We start from the raw sequence: 19,368 nt of genomic DNA, 5'->3' as shown, positions 1-19,368 counted from the left end.
TGAAAGTAAAATGTAGAAAAGCTCGGTGCCGCCAATAACTACATATTTCTCCGCCCCTTCATTCCGAACTTAAAAATAAAACTTAATTCGAATATGGTTAATTACTGAATTTATTACAGTTAAATTCCACTCACTACATGCTATAGCTACAACTATGTAACAAAAAATAACAACTGTGAAACATGTTCTGAATTACTATTACATTTCTTACGCAATTATTAAACATATTAGAATAGTAAAAGAGGATTGTTCGTGAAATAGTATATTTGCCCATGATTTTTAACTTTTTCATACGGAAAAAATTAAAATATTATTCAAGTTTTAAAATTTGCACTCTGCAAATATGTTGCCCTCTAGGCAATGGGACTAATGTGGACTAATGGGAAATGCTACACTGTTAGCGGCGCTGAAAACTTACGATTCGATTCTAATATCGGTTGATTTCGATATCTTTATGTCGCTACGTAACCACCCTGGGTGCTAATGGGAGCTTAATTGGACTTGAATTGAAAGTAGAGCTATTCACCTAAGCGACCACGAAACTATGGATTCGATACTAATATCGACCCGTTTCTAGCATTTTTGATATGTATCCCGACAGTACTCTTTTTCCAGACTGTAAGAAATATAGTTAAAATTGCTCTAGATATATTAGAATTATGTTGAAACACACACATAAATCCACTTTTATATTCTGTATAAATAGAGAGTGAGCGAGCGAGCGAGCGAGAGAGGGCGACTCAAGGCATCACCACTTCCACATTGCAAAAGCATATATCAGGAATTGAATTGAAAATCTATGTAAAAACTTTCTGCTGTGGCATGCTTCATAAGCACAATTTCAGTCTGCTCACGTGACCATTGGGGTTCATGAATTTTTTTGCGAGCGTTCCGACTTTGGATTCTCTGTTTATACCCTCTGTTTATGCATCGAATAACTTTTCAAGAACATAAATGACATTCTGTATTATGAATGTTGAGAATTACTCTCTATATGACAAATAGCTGCAAATAAATACACTACATGATTTATTTATTGCTATTGAACGAGTTTCTTAACTTGTATTTACATCCTCATATATAATACCGACCTACTGTGAAAATTATCTCAGATGTTATATTTTAAACATAATAATTACTATGTTCTGCAATTATTATGTTATATATAAACAACTTATGTATTTTAATGTAATTATTTTATATAATTTTTCATGCATTGCGGAAAATATAATTTTAAAAAAAAATATTGGCCCAGACGAGAATCGAACTCTCAACCATATGATTTGAAATCCGACAGCTTACCAATGAGCTAACACAAGGACTTCTAGAACTAAGCTTCTAGCAACGTATAACGGATCTCAAGATGATTATGACATTCATATCCATTACAAACGCAGTTTCTGTTCTACTTTGACTTTTATTTTAGTACTCAGGCGATAATTATGTTCTATTTCTTAATTTTGAGCATTCTTTTACATATGGAAAGATTCTTTAACGTATTTAAATGTTCCATTACGTATAGAGAGCTAAATGACAAACAAGCATGTGCTCACATTAATAAAAACGTTTCGAAATATTGTATCATTTAGTATTTCAATCAATGTTGCTTTTTTAAACACTTGGCAACAAGTCTTATTATATTTAAAAGAAGAAAAACACATCTGCAAACTTTTTCCCTTTTGCAAAGGCTGGCTTGGAGGTTCGAACCTGGCTTACTTTTTCCCGAAGATACCCGAAGCTGGACTTTGAAAATTTTTGCCTCAAAACACCAATAAAGAATGCGCTCAACCTTTTTGAGACAAGGTGTACATGCATATGACTGGGGAAGCCTCTTTGGTATCTGTCATTACATTGAGTTCCATAGGAATGTTGCACTTTCTTTGAAGTTACTTGAACGTTAAACATTTTTTTTAATTTTTATTTTAAATAAACATTATCTGATCTCATCCCACTCATTTAAAAACTAGATTTACGCAAAATCGTGATCAAACACTAACCTTCCTCCCAGCGAGTTACTAAAATTTAATTCAAAGGAGCCCTTTTCTTTTTGGTCTCGTTGAGTTTGGTATCAATGGCTAGCTCCTGTTGCTGGAAGTTTCTCAGCTGTACATCCAACATTCTCTTCTCGGCTTTCTTTTTCTTGTGCACACTTTTCTTCCTTCTGCTAATGGAAGTACTTTTCGTAGCGTCTCCTGAAGCTTTTCACGTAAAGCATCATTCTTCTGATGATTTCCACGTGTTCATTACCTCCTGCCTCCTGTATATACTTATGAATATGTCTTTGTGCTACAATAGTCTTTTCTTGCACATTTTCCATTAGGAGTGATTTATTGATGGAAAGCCCTCCCACCTTCCACAAATGTTTGTATTCTTCAGTGTCAGTACGAAACTTGCTGTAAGCAGCACAAATTCCTAATTCACCTGGGCTGGAAAATGAGATGTATTCTTGCCTAGTTGTTTTTAGCAAACACATCTACTATGTTAAACATATGAAGTTCGTTTATTGGACGAAATAATCTTTTTTGATTAACATGAGAAGAATCCTGAATTACCTGAGGATCTAACGGAAGACATATATTTAAATGACTTGTACTTTAAAAATTTAGCTATTGACGTTTGGCAATCAGGGAAATTAACATGCAGCCGCAGCCATGTAAATATTCCAGTTTCAGTTGTTCCCTGGCCTCTGTTTCCATTTGAAAAAAAAAAAAAAAAGTTTGGCAACACATTAGATATTACTCACATTAAGATTTTCTGCTTTTGTCACATCAACACTTAATAGCCCTGTATCTGTACACTTCAGCACTTCTGATTTCACACATCGAAGCATGAGATCTCGTAAAAGTTTCCCTTGTAAAGTAAAAGCATTGGAGACAAATGGACCATTGCGCTTGAAGTCTGAAACTTACGCTGGAAGGGCTGGCTAAATAGCTTGCAGGAAGGCAGTTTCCACTTGATAAGTGGATCGCTTCCTGTCTTCTTCACGGTTTCTACAAGTTTCATGCTGGCAGATTTCCCAATGCATTTGGAAAACAAGTGGTATTCTTCAACCAGCACACGCCACAGAATTTTACAGGAAATTCTGTGCATCCTGTAATCTCAGCTAAATTTTCTGACGAGCTGGTGTCATTGAACGGGTAGTGTAATTAACGTAGTAGGATACAAATATTCTGGTTCACCGATTGAACACCAGGTTTCATCGCATCATAGATCACACGCAAGCAGCATGTACCGAAATTTATCGTCTCCCCTTGACATACCGGTATCCGATACATAGTCCTGGGGAAGAGAAAGGAAGTTTAAATTGTTTGGACCATCCATGGAAATTTGTAACAATTTTCTCAGTGGCAAAGGGAAAATTCCTTTTAGAACTAGTCTGACAATTCTTCTATATATTTTTCGTTAGGACTAGTTACGTAATGCGTCCAAATTTGACCTCCATTTATCGAAGCAAAATAATTCAAAAAAAAAAAAAAAAATCGAATTTTCCCTGACTTTCTAGTTTGTAGGAACCCTGGAATTTACTTAGTATCGATTTTCAAGGAAAATATTTGAGCATTTTTGCCCTATCTTAAAAGTGTGAAATTAAATGGTATAGATTTCCATTTTTAAAATTATTTTATACACATAAAAGGATCTTCAAAAGGTCAAAATCACTTCATCATGTACGCTTAGCAGCGCAGCAAAATAAGACACACTGAGAAAAGGGCGAGATAAGTCTTGAAACAATGCCCGTTGTAATTTAATACAAGGATGTTAAGATTAAGATGTTCTTGTCTTTTTAAATACGAATTGAAGTAGTTGTTTTTTAAGTTATTACCCCCTCCCCCCAAAATAGATTTGACCATAATAATGAACATATTGTATACTGACGTTACAGTTGAGAACGACGTTAACATTTCTTTCTTGCAGAAGGAAAGATAGCTCTTTCATATGTAGTTACGATATTACGAATATAATTGAAGAGTCCAGGGAAAAAAAAGGGGGGAGATAACCACTTTTGGGCAAAATTTAGATTTTCATGCCATCTCGTAGAGCATCCTGAGTAGTTTCATTCAATATATCAAAAGGGAGAAAAGGTTTACGGTAGTCTGCTATAGCCGTTTAAAAAAATCCTTGTAAAATGAAAGGAGGGGGTATCGTCATCACTTACAGTGGAAAAAAGGGGGGATTCCATTTTTGGACAATTAGATTTTCATGCCATCTTGTTCTGTCACGGACATGCGTCAATATAGGTATATACAATGAATTATTATATACTAAATGAGTTAAAATTTTTCACTCTTGCCCCAGAACCTGATTTTTAACATTCTAATGTCGTCCAACTTGCTTAAGCAACTGCACCTTTCCGTAAGCAATGTTAGATAGTCGTCTATACGACGTTGACTATCAGGTCAACAAAGTCAATGGAACTTTGTACCCCACTTGTTCTCTTTGCTTCACTCTTCCATACTTGATACTTATTTGAGGATAAAAGTACATTTCCAAAATTTTCGTTCTACAGTAAAATACTAGAAATCGGTTGAGAACAGTTTGAATAGGATGATATGATCAACATGATAATTATTGGTGTGATCTACAAGATTTTTTCCTTTATTTTAAAGGGAAGTAGCCTGTCTCGGAAGAAAAATGGCCAGATATGCAAGCTTTGAAGGTTTTATGCAGCCCAGATGCTCAAACCTTCTATATGGAACTACCAAAGAATTAGCGGAGTAAAAGAGAATAAAAACGACAAAGGAGGAAAACAATTTATTTTTAATAATATTGTTTATACCGTACATACGCGCGTAATTTTCGCCCTCGCATAATTTTCGCAGCACAATTTTGAAGGGCATTTTCTGTATATTTTATTTTCCTCGCGTAATTTGCGCACGCGAGGATTTGACAGTAGTGATTTATAAGGTAAGAAACCACACGACTTCTTAATCAATTTTTTAATGTTATTTTCCTACAAATTTAGAATTAGTTGTTTGTTATCAATTCTTGCTACAAAGGAAATGTGTACAGGTATTTTCGTGTTATTTTGACTGGGGAAAAAATTAGATGATGTTCACTGATGTGGCTAATTTTTTCCCCGCATAATTTACGCAACCTTGTTTCAAAACAACTTTTTTCTCTTAAAAAAAGTGCGAAAATTAGGCGAGTAAATACGGTAATTTGAAAAACAATTCTCTCTTTTTTCCATCGTTTTGCCTGCAATAGACCCTTTTTCCGCAGTACAAACCATCCTCATGCCGGATTTTTTGTATTCTTTTCTTTACAACTAAGCGGTTAGCATACGTGCCTATTGCGTGGGAGACCCGGGTTCGATTCCCGGCGAGAGCTCATGTGGTTCGGATTCCACGTTAATCAATAGGTCCACGTCTCATATAGCCTCGCTGCTGAACGGGACGTTAAACTTAAAACCAACTCAACTATTTTCTTTACAATAATAACGTTGAGCATAAGATTTTGCAAGATAATATAATATTCACTTCCAACATAATAACGAACTTGTAAACCAACTTTGAAGCATTTTCCACGATTAGTTTAGGAAAGAAAATGTTTTGAACTTTAAAAATAGTTTCCTGAAAATTAGTAAAAATGAGCATCACCCCTTTCCCCCATGACTCTTCAATTGCAAGTACAAAGACACAATACAGATGTTTATTTCTGGAAATGTATATCTTTAAGTGCTCACTATGCTTCGCACCACCCGTCTACAAGAAACAACATGAACATGGAAATTTAGCCCATTATTTTCAAAATGAATAAATGAAGACAAGAATTTTCATGTAATGGAAAAATTTACACCCGTCAATTATAACAAACTTTTTTTTTTAACCTATCTTACTTTCTACAGGTTCGATATTCGTTATTGTCTTAAAAAAAAAAAAAGTAATGGGAAATGTAGCGAAGACCCTCAAACTTCTTGCAGACATTGTACTTATGCAAAAGATTACTTTAGCTATTGCAAACATGATTTTACTTAATAATAAGACATACTTCTAGGCACTAAATACACTATAGGATCTTGCAAAGTCCACCTGTCCAATGCGGCATCTTTCCAGTATAGCCTGTCCAGTGATGGGTAACTAATAGGGTATCCCAGATGGTACTACTTCTGTCATGAAAACCAACAGCATCAACTTATATATGCTAATCATATATTCTGCAACTGCAAATCGCCGACTGTTCGGCTTCAGCCCTTCGATACCTTGGTATTTGATATATACATATATACAAGCATCAATAGAACTTCTGTTCACATTTGATACCGAAAAATAAAAACTTGGCGGAACCTGAATTAACGGGAAAAAAATATGATTATGGTACCTAGTATTTTAGAAGTCACTGGAATTCACAGAAATAAATGATACCTGATATTCAGTGTATTGATCGGTCACATAGGATTTTGAAGCAGCATTTAACAATTCTACTTTAGTAGTGTGATCATTTGACACTCGAGGCATTAATAAGACACCTTTCTATTTCTTTTCCTAGTAATATGTTGTTGAGTTCATTACGCCTAGTGTAACGTGCTCTTTATTTACAACAGAATTAGCATACTCACGTATCTTACACTCAAAATACTCCTTCACATGACAGAAAGAAGAAACAAGCCACAGGTACCGCAGCGTTTCAACAACACTTAAACTAAACGGCGTGACAAACATCTTGGCATTTGAAGGCGGCGCTCCAAGTTCCCTTTAAATGCTGCTAGCAAATGAGACGCCATCGGTATTGCCACGTTTATTTTGCACACATCCACGTCTAACCCCTGTCATCTGATCGCGCTGTAGTTTGTCTGCTTATCCATAGCCACACCCCTTTACCATTTGGCAACGTCACACCAGAGCTTGCGTTTTATTCGTTTAGCTGAAATGCCAAGATGTCTGTCACAGGCCTTAGAAATTATTTCCATTAGAAACACCCGGGGGTCTCCCGATGGAAATGTATGGGGTTCGCACTCTACGTTGAAGAGTAAGTGCATTTCCGCTTAGTATTGAAATGGGACGTACAATTAAAAACGAAAATTAAAATCTATATATTAAAATGCTATGTTTATACGTTTGTGGGCAATTCTTTTGACAATATCTCGGGAACCACAAGCTCTACAAAAAATGCCGATTTCACTGATCGATTGCAAATTTTGTGTAGATTGTTCAGTTCTAATTCAATATATTTTTTTTTTAATGGCCACTATTTCTTTATTACTTTTTTAGGGATACACTGCAAGTACTGAAATTTTAGAAAGCAAAGCATTATATCCTACGAGTTATACATTCCAACACCGCACATTTGTATACGGGGTTAGTATATCTCTCTGCGTTTGTTTCATGGCCAAATGATAATGAAAAACGAAGGATAACAATTTCTCCTATCTAAAATGAATCTTTATTGTTTGGAGTGTTTTGCGCAATGAACACCATATATCACTGACATTATAATTAATTATGTGTGTAATCTATTTGCTTATTCATATTGCATGTAAGAAGAAAGAAAACAATGATCATACATGAATTAGAAACTCCAACCGGAAGTAGGGTCAAATCTTGCAAACGGTGAGAGATATTGAAAAAAATTAATAGAAAAAAGTTGATGATACCTTGGAGATTTTTATCAAGACTTTACTTGTCTCTAAAGGGACATATACAGATGTTGTGAGAAATGACAAGATCATTCTGCTCACATGTTAATGATGCGCTGTGTAGAGAGCGCAGGTTCAGCTAGTATTCCTAATAATTTGAATAGAATGATCCTGTGCAGCAGTTTCCCGGTACATATGTTAACATATTTACTGATAGACGCTATAGAATACATAATTCCAATAAGAATATTTTTGCCTTGTACCTCGAATTTTTGTGATTTCTTCATACGGTTTCAGAGTTCTCTGACACTTTCTTCGGGGACGTCCAAAAATTGCTAAACTAGACGAATTGATAAGGTTCCTCCCTTTAGAGCTCTCCTGAGAAAATAGTACATCGAGTTAACCTCACTCCTCAAAATGCTTTTTGGAAAAACTTGTGTTGTGCAGTTCATAATGTACACTCATGTCCAAAAGATTGTCGCATATCTATAATTGCCTTCTTGTAAGAATATAATTTGATAATATTTTGCAGTGTACTTTTAATACTGATACTATCTGTATAATCGGGAAATGCATATTTGTGGTAAATTTCATAGGAAAATAATTATAAATACAAAAATTAGAATGAGTGAAACAAAATGTTGCTAAATTGACAATTAAGTTTTATTGTTCTTATTTACTGCTCTGTTGACATGAAATTTGCCACATACATGTCTTTGCTGACTGTACACGTACCAACATTATAAGAAATACCGGGCAAATTCGTTATCAAATTATATTTCTACAACATATTTATAGACATGCGACAATAATTTTGGACATGAGTGTACATATATCACTAGACTTAGATCATTATCCTGCTTGTGAATAAAGTTGTAATGGAATTCCAACTGTTGATTACTTTCCACTACATAAACGAAATAGGCTTCTTAGAAAATGTTACAAGATTTTTCTAGCCTATTTCATTTATGTAGTGGAAAGTAATCATGAGTTACTTGGAATTTCGTTACATCTTATTTACAGGAAGGATAAAAATCTGACTAGTTATATACATTATTAACTGTAGAGCACATGTTTTTCCAAAAAGCAAAAATTTTACTATAGTTTCGAGGAGTGATGTTATCTATTTCTCTTAGAAGGGTTACACAGGTACAGAGGAACCTTAACAATGGGTACAGTTTAGCCACTTTTAGAGGTCACCGAAAATAATGTCAGAACACTGAAGCAGTATTAGTAAATAACAAAAATTCTAGGTACAAGGTAAACTCGAAGTTTCATCGACATTTCTATATTTGAAAGCAAATTTTCAAATCAATTGTAACCAAAGAAAAAAATCTAAAAATCAGATAAGAAACTACGTACAGAATCAGCTCCACTATGTCCTTACTAGCACTACAAGTAGTTATAGGTTTCCTACAGGTTTCAATGTTTTGCCATTGAAATTTTGGAAATTTTTCTATTGGAAATTCTTCTGGGATAATAATCGTCCTTCTTCCTTTAAGTACTTTTAATGTACTTTTTCCTTATTTTAATACATACTCTCGCGTGGACGTGTATAATGGCAACGCTCTTTCTCTAAATTAGTTAGATAAGAAGCATTTCAACATATAATAAATGTCTTCCCAAAATGTAGAAATAACAAAAGTATTTCAGCTAAAAGTGGAAATTAATTTAATTATTTTATAAAATAATCTTGTAATACTTTTAAGCTTTAGCGCTTTCGGTTCAATTCTAAGTCTAATAAAATTAAATAATAATTAGTACCGTTTTCAAAATCTTCTCTGGTATTTAAGGTAATGACTCGTCACTTTCTTGATCTCATTTACTTTCAAGTTAATAGCAAGCTGCTTTTCGCATTTCCTCTTTCAAACATATTTGCTACTAGTCTTTCAGTTTTACGTTCTACTTTCTCTTCTCAGTTATTACCTGTCGCGTTTATATTTTTTTTTCTGCTGTTGCAGGAATTCTTGGTAATGTTTCTTAAATTTCACACAAACCACCGACATATGCATATTCAATATATCGTTTCTTCCTATCCAATCATGATGACATTCGTGCATATTTTCTAGCAGTAGTGATTTATTACTTGAAAAACGTCCTTTAACAGTTGCATTTTCATGTTAGAATGATACACTCAATCTTCATTAGGCTTCAGAAATTTGTATTTTTGCCACCAAGTAACCTGCTACAAGCATATAGTCAAATCTTACTTGGTCACAACCTTGAAACACTTGTTGAACTCCTGCAGTGCCCGAACTGCAGAAAGAAATGTTTTATATTATATATATATATATATATATATATATATATATATATATATATATATATGCATGCATGCGTCCATCACCATGATGCAAAATTCATCTAGTCTCTCTTGTTCTACATGGAGTACATACTGAATCAGATTGGAACCTCTATTTTGAATTTTAAAAGGCTACTTTGTTGAAATTTTGATACATGTACACATACAAATTTCAGTTATTGTTTTTCATTGGTCTGTTCCAATTTATTTCACTAAACGTGTAGCTGCAAATATAATGTTTCGCTAGCAATGAGATTTTCTGGTTTGATCACAACATTGTAAGTGATACTGAATTTTTTGATCTTTAATAGGTTTGTTTTCACTCATAACAACAACTTTCCTGAATCATCAAATGGGTATGAGGCCATTAACCTTAATGTGTAATATCTCTGCAGAATGGGCTGACATTCAATAGTTACAATCTTGCAAGAAAGTCATTTGCATTGCGTATACGGATCACTTGCTACCTTCTTAAAAGAGTTTCTAGGACTTTCCTCTATTGTGGAAAATTTATCCTATTTCCGTGGCTTGCAACCTATTTCCTGAAGTCTCTCTGGTGATCTCTTTCTCTCTCTCATTGCTTGACAATTATGTCTATAGGAATCCTGAATTACAGGTCAGTATATATATTTTTACTAACAATTATATGTAAATAAAATAAAAAAGAATCTGCTTAACCGTAAAATGACTTTATTTTGATATCAATTATTTTTCTTCAGTGAACTACACGCTAGCATTACAGAATTGTAAGAAAATTTTCAAAATACAAAAATAAATTCTTAATTTTCAGTCTTAACAGTCTCAAGACTGTTCGGAAACTTATTTTACACACATAAATCGGGAAAAGACACAGGAACATAGAAATTAAGCATCCGTTATCATTACTTCAGACTGAAACTACAACTAGTAACAATAATCAGGTATAAAGAGTAATTTACAATACTTCATCGACTGTTACAACATACTTATATAACATATTTACAAATACAAGTTAAAAAAAAAATGCTTCTTGAAATGTGGCTGCACAGAATACCACTACTGTTTTCATCAACAGAAACTTACAATAACAAGTTATTTTATTCGGTTCCAGCGGTCACAACTACATGACATGTGATTTCAAATGGCTGAACAATTCATCATTATGAGCAAACTGTTTGTTACACACACCACAATCAGTGTCGTTTGACCTTCCTGTGTCGGAAACACACTCAACTGTACTACCTTTTGTCTCAGCATACTCATACTGGACATTATTATTATAGCATAAACCAAGCTTCTGATGATTTTTAAGAGCCTCAGTACTCCAAAATAAATCATTACAAATATTGCAAGAATACATCTTACTGTCAATATGACTTTTCACATGTATTTTCAAACCATGTTGTGTATCAAACGGCATATGACACATAACACATGAAAAAGTCTGAGTTTCACCTGAAATGTGATTATATGAGTGATATAATAACGAATATCTGTCACTGAATAATTTTTCGCATAGATTGCATGTATACACAGTTTTGTTTGCATGAATCGCGCTATGTTCTGTAAGTTCAGCATTACTTACAAACGAAACGTTACATAATGCACAACTATACAACTCCGTCTTGTTGCTATTTAATTTTAAACACTCCTGGTAATTTTCGAGCAATAAACGAGATTCTTCATACAGTTTATAGGAGTGAAGTGAGAAGGAATTGTTGAAAGAGAACTCACTTCTCGTTCCAGCATCGTGTTTGGAACATTGATGAGACAACAGTTCGTCGTTTGTAGAACAGATCTGTCCACATATTCTGCACATATTGGTTTCCACATCAGCATGAAACTTTAAATGACGAATCATACTTTTTTCATTATCAAATTGTTCACCACACAAACCATTAACAACTATAGTCGTCTTCGTATGAGTTCGTTCGTGAATATTAAGAGATAATTTCGTGAAATACGATTTTCTACAAACGGAACACACAAAGTTCTTTTTAGTGGAGGCAGAGATTCCAGTTCCCCTCCGTACTGCTTTCCGTAGGTAATATATTTTTTTCCTAGCCCATATATCAGTACATGGATTAGGATATTGTATCTGTACTATTATCATGTTCGACATGCAACAAGTATAAACCGGAACCAAGTCTTCACTTGCTGAATCCTCTTTATGTTTCTGTAGTAGATCGAAATGAAGATCGTTTAAGTGGTCATCAAGACTTAAATCCGAATTAAACGTCTGACCACAGAATTCACACAAAATACACTTCTCTTCCTTGTGGGTTTCAAAGTGTACTTCCAATGATACAGAGGACTCGAAACTTTGGCCACATACTTCACACTTATAGCATGAGTTTTTAGTTTCACTACCAGATGATAGTTGTGGCATAACGTCCGCACTTTGCTCTACCTCTTCTTTTTTAGAATTTGTCTTGGGCATAGTATGCTTAAGTTTACAATGTGAACCCAGAGCCGACAACGTTGGAAGAACAAGACCACAGGTTCTACATTTGAAAGGCTGTTTCACCCACCAACCTTTAGGTCTGATCACTTCCGGAGGATGATTTTCACGGGTAATTTTATTCTTATCTTTTGCTTTGTTTAATCTTGTCTCTTTCACGTTACTAGCGCCGGATTTCGAGTGGTTCTTACGGTGTTGCTTTGAATGCGTGGCAAGTGCTGGTAATGAAGGAACAACAAGACCACATACTTTACATTTAAAGGATCGCTTAGTCCATAACGATCTGTCCCATGGTATCTTCTGGTACCCAGGAATTTGCTTTGTTTTAGTACTGTTAGCTTTCATTATCTGTCCAGTCCTATGTTTCTTTGAATGCCTTCCTAAAGCTGGTAGTGATGGAAGGACGACATTGCATTTTTTACATTTAAACGGTTGCTGCACCCATAATGTTTTGTCCCACGCCTTTCTCTTATATGGACTGGCTTCCTTTCCTTCTGCACCTTTTACAGATGCATTGTTCTTTTGATCACGACCACCAGCGGATTTTCTTTTACTATGTTCTTTCGCATGTCTTCCTAGGGCAGGGAATGACGGAAGAACAAGATTACAAATTTTGCATATGCAGGGTTGATGACCCCACCATCCTTTAACCTTGGCTTCTTTCGCTTTGTGTGATTCAGGGGATACCTTCTTACGATCTTCTATTTTTCCAGTTTCCTTTCTAGGAGACGATTTGTTCAATGCAGTAGTTTCTTCTCTCAAGCATATTTTCTTAGAATGTACTGATTCTTCTATATTCTGGTTGGCACTGGGAAGACTTCTGAAGCGTTTGGCTTTCCTGCCATGCTGTAATCTTGAGTGACTTGCCAGAGCTGGTAATGATGGAAGAACTTTATTACATACTTTACACTTAAAAGGTCGCCGTACCCACGGTGATTTGTTCAACTTCTGTATTTCAGTATTGCCCTCTTTATTTTCAGTATTATCACGGCCTCTATTGTGCAACTTGGAATGTCTTTGTAAATTCCACAATGACGAGAGAACTGCACCACATACAGTGCATTTAAAAGGTTGTTTGGCCCACTGTCCCCTTTCCTTTTTCAACGGCACTTCTATCGTCTTCACATGTTCCCTCACATGATATTGGAGGCGTTTCAATTGGGTAAACACCTTCCCGCATAACTTACACACATGTGCCTTTCGTCTGTTGTTTTTATCAGACTGATTTGCTGAAGAATTCAGCACGAAATACTCGTTTCCATGTATGTTGTAAACGAAATCGTTACTAAAATTACTGAACAGATTTTTCTGGGACTGCTGTCTAATTCTAGCACTCTGTCTACAATTTTCTGTTAGCAACTTGGGTACTTCAGCATTATCAGAATGGGCATCTGTTTCTCTCACTTTTTCCTCAAATCCCTGTGTTGGTATTTCTGTATCAACTTCAACCTTCTTTAGTGGTTTACTTGATTCAGCAATATTTGGCTCAGTTGATTCAGCAATATTTAACTTGAATTTCTTCGTAATGGGCTGGCTTGCGGCACTCCCTATATCTTCATTTGTCTTATGTGGAACTTGAGTTTCAAAATGTTCAGTGCTTTCATCTAGAAAATCGTCCTCGTCAAAGTGATAATGTGTATGATCATCCGATCCAATAGCACAATCACATGGTTTTCGCTTTTTAATTTTTCGTAACTGCATTCGAGGCAACGTGTCAACAGATTCAACTCTATGGACTTTCCTTAAAACCATTGACGATCGCTGAGGCTGAATTTGAGGAGCTGTGCTAACAGATCTTTCGCTCTTACTGTAAGTTTCCCATGCTGTTTGAATTGTACTAGCAAATCGTTCGCTTTTATTATGAATTTTCGATACTGTTAAGTTTTGGGTTTTGGGCGTATTCTGAGTTGGGTACTTATTCTCTGATTCAATGGTAGAACTATCAATTGTTGGTTTGCTGGTTTCAGTTAACTGGTTCTCCGTTTCATGTCCTTTTGCAACATTTTGAACAGGTTCGTTTGAAGGACAAACAGCAACAGCACTTGATTTTTGCTTTCTGAATGTCCTCAATTCTTTTACTTGAGATTTATTTGATGTAACTGTCACACTTTTCATGAGAGAGAGTTGTTCAGTGTTTACACTTTTAACACTTGACGCAGAATTTTCATTACTATTAGATGCCACAAGTGACTTCTTTTTAATGTTAACAGCATTACTTACTGATTTTGCATCATTTTTATCAGGTAATACTTTCGGATACACAGTAGCAACTTTATCAGAGTCACTCCACACTAGAACAAAAGCATCATCCTCATCATCTACATACACATCCGAACCCTTTATCACTTGCTTATTCACTAAGTATTTTCCATAGCTGGTACCATATTTCTTCGGCTTACTTGGACGGTTTATTGCTTCACTTTTTTTACTTTGACAGATATTTGAATATACCTTGCCAAATCTTTTCAATTCAATTGATCTTGTTTCAGAATCGTTGCAGATATCATGAACTATTTTCGTATCTATATTTTTACGAGCCGTTTTTAAATTACATTTAGCAAGCATTTTCTCATAGCTTTTCTTGTCAAGTATAGAAAATCGTTCTTTCGATTCCTCTACTGTTTGAGTTTTGTCCAATTCATTTGTTATTACTTGAACGTTCTTTACAGATGCAGATTTTTGTGCGTTTTCCAAAGATACCTCATCACGTAACGGCTCCGGATATACTCCTGATGTAGTCTTCAGGCTGGATTCTTTTTCAATTAATTTAGGAGTTGGATTAAGCTGAGCGTCTTCACTCGATTTTCTATCAGACTGAGCTTCAGGATACACTTCTGAGGTCGTCTTCTGGCTGGACGTTTTTTCAATCGATTTAGGAGATTTGGGATTTGGTTTAATTTGAGACTCTTCACTCGATGTTCTATTAGATTGCGCTTCAACATTTGAATTAACTACTTTCGATAGAGCTGGCATTTCTACTTGCTTACTTATTTCCACTTCAGAATCTTCGGAGTATAAGTTGCCGAAACTTTTATTTTTCTTCAATTCAGTAACAATCTCATTAGTATCATCAGTTAAACTAAACACACTTCCTATCGTTAATTCTTGCGAATTCGCCACATTTGTTTCTTGGACATTCTTTGGATTACTTGTATTTGGTATTTGTTTCAATACCATTTTGTTGATTCTCCCGCTTGAATCACGTTCTGCAACAATAACAACCTCTTTGTTACTTAATTTTCGCTCTGGATAAAAAACCTGAAACTTCTTAGAAATCGGATCTGCAGATGTAGCAGAATTTTTACTTAGAACAAACCCACTACAAGCAGCATTTATTTCATTACTATTTGTGCTTCTCTTACATGCATCACCAACAGTCTGAACTACTTGATCAGCAGGTTGTCTAACAGTTTGTTTCGAATGAATATTTGACTCATTTCCTACTTTAAGCTGATTTTTCTCGTTTAATTCCTGTGAAAGATTCGGTAAGAATCCTATGTTTCGACTTGGCTCCTGTGTAAGTATCATTCTTAATGTCGAATTTAAGCTTGACGATTTCTTCTGTAACGTATCATGATTTCTTTCTGCTCCCGTAGAAATAGGGTAGCATGTTGTACATCCTATTAAACCTCCATTATCGTGGCTCTCCTTGTTTTGTAACTGGTTAGCGGATCTATTTCTGCTTTCAAATTTGTCATTAATTTTACACATCCCATTTTCTAATGAAGTACTACAAGTACTAGAGTTAATAATGGTATTACTAGCAATTAAACCTCTGTTCACAGAGTTCTTAAGACTTTCGTTTCTACCACTCATGTTCTTTTCCGGACATAAATTCTGCCCAATGCAAGAATTTTTTACTTTTAACAAAGAACTAGAATTAGAATTACTTCCAACATTCGGAACTGCATTCGTGATCGGAATTATTTCCAAAGTATTTTTATCTAGTAATAACTTATTTACAGTTCGAAGTTGGGGATCTTTTATATGTGTTGCGACCACACTCTTTACACTGGATAGATCCACAGGCGGTTGTGCTATTAGTACAGGTTGGCGATTTGATGTTTCTGACACGATCTTGGAACGCTTTTCTAAGTTCTTCGATTGGGATATATCGTAATTGTTAATAAGGGTCTGAATTCGTGAAAGAAATGACTGACCAGGTTTATTCTTTCTGGCTGTTTGCTCAGATAATCCTTTTGCCCTAGCTGTGTTATCAATAGAATCTTCTATGACCGTAATTTCTGCATTAGAATCACTGAGATTTATGTTTACATTTTCAACAACTGACGAATTTACACTATAATTTGAAGTAGATATGGAGTGCTTTGGATTTTTATTTTGCTTTATCGCAGGTACATTTTTCACTTTTAAATTATGTTGTTTTCCTGAGCTCTTTGGTAACTGTACAGGAACTCGACTACTTGCAAATCCTTGCTGATTAAACACTGGCTCGTGAAAGGGTACAGACCCAGACCTGATATTTTTACTAGAGAAATTAGGACTGACCACGTTAGTGTCAGTGTGAATCACCGGAATTCTTCCTGTCTGTTTTACACGCTCTACAGGAAGCGGTAGGTTTCCTTCTGGACTCATGACACGTTTCCCAGCAGCCATTAGTTCGGTTCTCGGCACATAATTAGACTGTTTAATTATCAGTGGTGGAGGATTAATTGGCGGTACTCGACTACTCACTGAAGCCTGTGCTTTATTTAAACCTGTACTAATTGTATTTTCCCGTGTCTTTTCTAATTTTTTATTTTGCATGTAATTTGTAACTACATTTTGGTTTCTTTGAGTATCTGCAGATATTGCGTTTAAAGAGGTTTGTGGTAATCTGTCCGTCAACATATGTAGTGTTTGCTGCCTGTTTTGGAATGTGTTATTTGGTAAATACTGAGGAGGTTCTTTCACAATCCTACGAAGAGGAGGTAAATTATCTATTGAGTAAATGGGCTTAGGATTAATAGTAGGACATTTGTCTTCTATATTAACAGTTTCAATGGATCGCTTGAATTGTGTTGTGTTTTGATCGAGGGATTTTACTGATTCATTTACCCTATCCGAATCAGGCATCTTCTTGTACTGAGACTCATAACCTTCGAAAGTGTTGGTTTGCCCAACAAACTCTAAATTGGATGCTGGGATATGCGAACTAGGAACTACATGAGGTGAATCCTCCAGGTCGATCACAGGTATAATAGACATACTGTCCGGGAATGCTACATTTTTATTATTAACATTTATATTATGTTCTCGTTCCTTGATCTTTTCAGTCTTCTGTATTTCTTCAGTTAAATTATGGATATTCTGAGACTCTGTGCTACGCAACATTGTATCATGTCCTGTAACTGCAGGAACGTTCTTTTCAGTTTCACCTTTAGCCACTATCACCTCAACGTGTATGTCTTTCTTACACGGATCCTGCAAAGTTTTTCTATTGTCTACACTGTTAATTGTGCTTTCATTGTCCAGTATATTACTCGTATCATATTTTATATTACTAATACTTTCTGAATGTCTATCATCTTTAGATAATTCATATGGCTGATAGAATTGGAGCGGAGAACTATTATCAACAATGTGTATGTCTTTCTTAAACGGGTCCTGCAAAGTCTTCTTATTGTCTATGCTCTTAATTGTGCTTTCATTGTCCACTGCATTAATGGTATCATCTTTTATGTCACTAATACTTTCTGCTGAATGTTTATCATTGTCTTTAGGTAACTCAGACTGCTGGTAGAATTGGAGTGGAGAACTATTACAAACATTATGCATGTCTTTCTTACACGGACCCTGCAAAGTTTTCATATTGTCTACACTGTTAATTATGCTTTCACTGCCCATTATATTAATGGTACCATCTTTTGTGTTACTAATACTTTCTGAATGTCTATCATTATTTTTAGATGGTTCATACGGCTGATACAATTGGAGCGGAGAACTATTATCGACTAATGATAGAAGTTCAACACTCTTTCCTTGGACTCCACTTGATGGCACCGCTTCTGTTTCTGGAACAGAATCTTTACCTATTACCACAGATTCACTGCTCTGAGCCTTCTTTGAATGTCTCTCACGCAGGGTTATACTGGCAACGTCGTCCGGTAGTTCGTCCAGTTCTGGCCACTCGTCCAGCACACACTTACTCATACCAGAATTTTCGAGAAGTTTTTTCAGCATTTCAGCGTGATATTTTGCTCCGATTATTTGCCGTAAGTTTCCATGGCTGAATTCTTTATGCATAGTCAAAATCACATCACTTTTAAATGCACTTCCACAAAGAGGACACATAGAAGGTCTCGAAGATGCACATGGAGGTTCAATTAAATGATACTTCCACATGCATGGGTAATTTGGATGGTTCTGTCGAAAATGCTTCTTTAAAAACTTCTCCATACGAAATAGTTTAGAACACACACTACAAATGAAGGGTTTAATGCCCGTATGCAAAATCACATGACTAGACAATTGAAATATGGATCGGAAAGTTGTCTCACATTCAAGACATTTTAGTCCCTTAGCATTATGAGTTTTCACATGCTTTTGCAGAGAACTCTTACTGGCACAAATTCTTTCACAGATGGGACACTTGAACTCCGTAACTGAAGTTTTGACATTACCTTCATTAACACCTGAACTAGTTGTATTATCATGTGTCTGCATCTCTCTACAGCTTCGTTCAGTCACCAAAGTACATGATTGATCCACGGAGGACGAATTGCCTTCACGGATTGGCAATCTGAAATTGCAAGTGCAATAAAGCAAGATATAGCACGCTGTAACTACTAATTGAAAATAAATACATACATGAATATATATACGTCTATTCTTCTATTTCAAGTGACAATCATTCACGAAAACATTCAAGAGCCAATAAATCTAAAATATTCATGGATATGAGATTACCTATCATACTATTATTAATTTCCGAGACACATATATCTTGGAATACATAACAAAATATAAGGTTTTGCTTTCTTTATATCGAATAATGGATTTAATGCCACGTAATTTTCTTCAATATTGTAATATGACAGAAATCAATTGGTGAAA

At 35.2% G+C, this 19,368-nt stretch overlaps 2 protein-coding genes across 8 annotated transcripts in view; both read right to left on the bottom strand.

Annotated features, from left to right (window-relative positions):
- Positions 1 to 19,052, bottom strand: part of LOC145693152 (uncharacterized) — a 45,361-nt gene extending 26,309 nt beyond the window's left edge. Inside the window, exon 1 of one of the 2 annotated variants that reach the window (XM_081768894.1) lies at positions 18,936 to 19,052. The gene's annotated coding sequence lies outside the window, so the exon portion shown is untranslated. Of the gene's footprint in view, positions 1 to 6,553; positions 6,702 to 18,935 lie in introns of those variants that run through there. The other variant, XM_081768896.1, reaches the window with a different exon arrangement.
- LOC145693150 (uncharacterized) overlaps positions 10,546 to 19,368 on the bottom strand; it is an 80,660-nt gene continuing 71,837 nt past the window's right edge. For all 6 annotated transcript variants that reach the window (XM_081768893.1, XM_081768892.1, XM_081768890.1 and 3 more), the window contains one exon: positions 10,546 to 19,054. In XM_081768893.1, coding sequence (XP_081625019.1) covers positions 10,972 to 19,054 — 8,083 coding nt within the window. In that variant the 3' untranslated portion in view covers positions 10,546 to 10,971. The remainder of the gene's footprint in view (positions 19,055 to 19,368) is intronic.

Source organism: Thermobia domestica, chromosome 8 (assembly GCF_964235325.1).
Source record: "Thermobia domestica chromosome 8, izTheDome1.hap1.1, whole genome shotgun sequence".
Lineage (NCBI taxonomy): Eukaryota > Metazoa > Arthropoda > Insecta > Zygentoma > Lepismatidae > Thermobia > Thermobia domestica.
Note: the sequence above shows the minus strand (reverse complement) of the source record. Positions and strands in the feature narration are given on the sequence as shown.